General features: G+C 52.1%; 1 protein-coding gene across 1 annotated transcript in view; it reads right to left on the bottom strand.

The window, feature by feature from the left end:
• Window positions 1-1,800: 1,800 nt before the first annotated feature.
• LOC107105579 (myomesin-3-like) overlaps window positions 1,801-2,022 on the bottom strand; it is a gene marked incomplete at its 3' end in the record, with an annotated part of 70,685 nt that continues 70,463 nt past the window's right edge. Inside the window, exon 25 of the mRNA XM_015405575.1 lies at window positions 1,801-1,968. Within this exon, the coding sequence (XP_015261061.1) occupies window positions 1,801-1,968 (168 nt within the window). The remainder of the gene's footprint in view (window positions 1,969-2,022) is intronic.

Below are 2,022 nucleotides of genomic sequence, written 5' to 3' on the forward strand. Positions count from 1 at the left end.
GGAACCTTTACCTTTACCTTTTAAATGCTTTTGGCAAGAGGCAGCCTCCCCCCGCAGATGCCTGCACTCCAAGCCATGAATGTGCGGCCCCCACCTCTTCTGAACAGCATTTAAAGGGTCCCTTTAAATGCTGTTGGGAAGAGGTGGGGAGGGGAGGCTGCGTGGGCCTGCACTCCAAGGCATGAATTTGCAGCTTGGAGTGCAGATGTGTGACCCTGCCTCTTCCCAGCAGCATTTAAAAGGTCCCTTTAAATTAGGAAGAAGCGGGGTGGGGGTGGGGGGGCTGTGGGCACCTACACTCCAAGCAGCACAGCCACCCCTCTTCCTCCCTCCCTCCCTCCCTCCTGCAAGATTTAAAGGGCCAGCTGGAGGGCCCTTTAAATCTTATAGTAGGAGCAGCCGGGTGGTTGGTCTTGGGGGCAGAGCTTCCCCCCCACCGGTCAGCTGGCTGACGGCGGGAAGAAGCCCCCTGCTGGGACCGGGGGTCTGGCAACCCTAGGTGCAGTTTGGTAAAGAAACTGCCACATATTTTGTATTCCAGTGTTGCACTTTGTAGGGAGTTGCTTTCTGCAGCATCTTCCTAACACAGACGTTTATAACCCCAAGAGTATTCTGAGGTAAAGCAGTACTACAGTTAGATATTTTCGGCCTTGTACCTCTCTACTCCATTCAGAAAGGGCTGGCTTGAGATCACTTTCAAGGTTTGAAGTGCACCAAGAGGCTACCTGGACTAGGCCCCCCAACACAGTTTCTGTCCTGGGTGGGTTTGTAGTTCCCAGGTTCCCTGTGGAAAGGGACTGAGAGATCTCCTGGAGTTACGACTGATCTCCAGGCAACAGAGCTCAGTTCCCCAGGAGAAAATGGCTCCTTTGGACGGTGGACCCGATGGCATCATACCCCACTGAGGTCCCTCCCTGTCCCAAACCCAATCCCCCCCCCAGACGCCAACCCCAAATCTCTTGAAATCTGGCAACTGTAGGCCCAGGAGGGGATCTCCATTTTCCTGATGAGAGTGTCACAGCGCCATCCTAGGTTATACTTTTCTAACGCCCAAACAACACACAATCACCACAGAGACTTGTAGGCATATGTCAGATGCGACTTCCCCATGGAAACTCAATTCTCATGAGCTGCAGAGGCCTGATGTGGACCAGGACCTGCCGCACAGGGGGAGGGCACCAAAGGGTATGCAAGTGAGCCTCCCATGGGGCAAATAACACTTCCCAGAGCTGTTCTGGGTCAGGAAAATAGGGCGGGGGTGGGAAAGGCTTGAGCCCCTTCTCCCTCTCTGTGCCACAGTCCCAATCCAAATCAGCCCTCTGCAGCCAGTTTGGTGTAGTGGTTAAGTGCGCGGACGCTAATCTGGGAGAACCGGGTTTGATTCCCCACTCCTCCACTTGCACCTGGCTGGATGACCTTGGGCAAGCCATAACTCTGGCACAGCTGTTCTTGAAAAAGAGCAGTTTCTGTCAAGAGTTCTCTCAGCCCCACCTACCTCACAGGGTGTCTGTTGTGGGGAGGGGAAGGGAAAGGAGTTTGTAAGCCGCTCTGAGACACCTTTGGGTAGTGAAGGGCGGGGTATAAATCCAATCTCTTCTTATTCTTCTAAAATAATGTACCCTCTTGGAACTCATTGCTGGCATTCTGTTGCCAGTCTCTGTTGGGATTCACATGTTAAATGTAATGTGTAGTTTGAACCTATGTGTGGAGAAGTGAGTGGATTTAAAAGACGATATCTCTACTTAGGATGGCACTGGTAACTACTTCATTTATTTATTTATTTTGGCATCTCAGCCTGACCTGTGACCAACTCAAATGAAAGAGAACTCACCGGAGTGCTCGAAAGCTCCTTCCCATTGAAGATCAGGTGCAACTCCGCCTCTGGGGAGAGCTTCTCAACCTCCAGCCAGAGCCGCACTTCCCCTTTCTCCAGAACCTCAACATTCCATCCAGATATCAGCTCAATCACTGGAAAAAAAATACCAGAGGAAGACCAGATGGGCTGTCAGGATTCCAGGGCTG

The sequence above is a fragment of the Gekko japonicus genome, unplaced genomic scaffold, assembly GCF_001447785.1.
Source record: "Gekko japonicus isolate JY-2015 unplaced genomic scaffold, Gekko_japonicus_V1.1 scaffold2863, whole genome shotgun sequence".
NCBI classification, from domain to species: Eukaryota; Metazoa; Chordata; class Lepidosauria; order Squamata; family Gekkonidae; genus Gekko; species Gekko japonicus.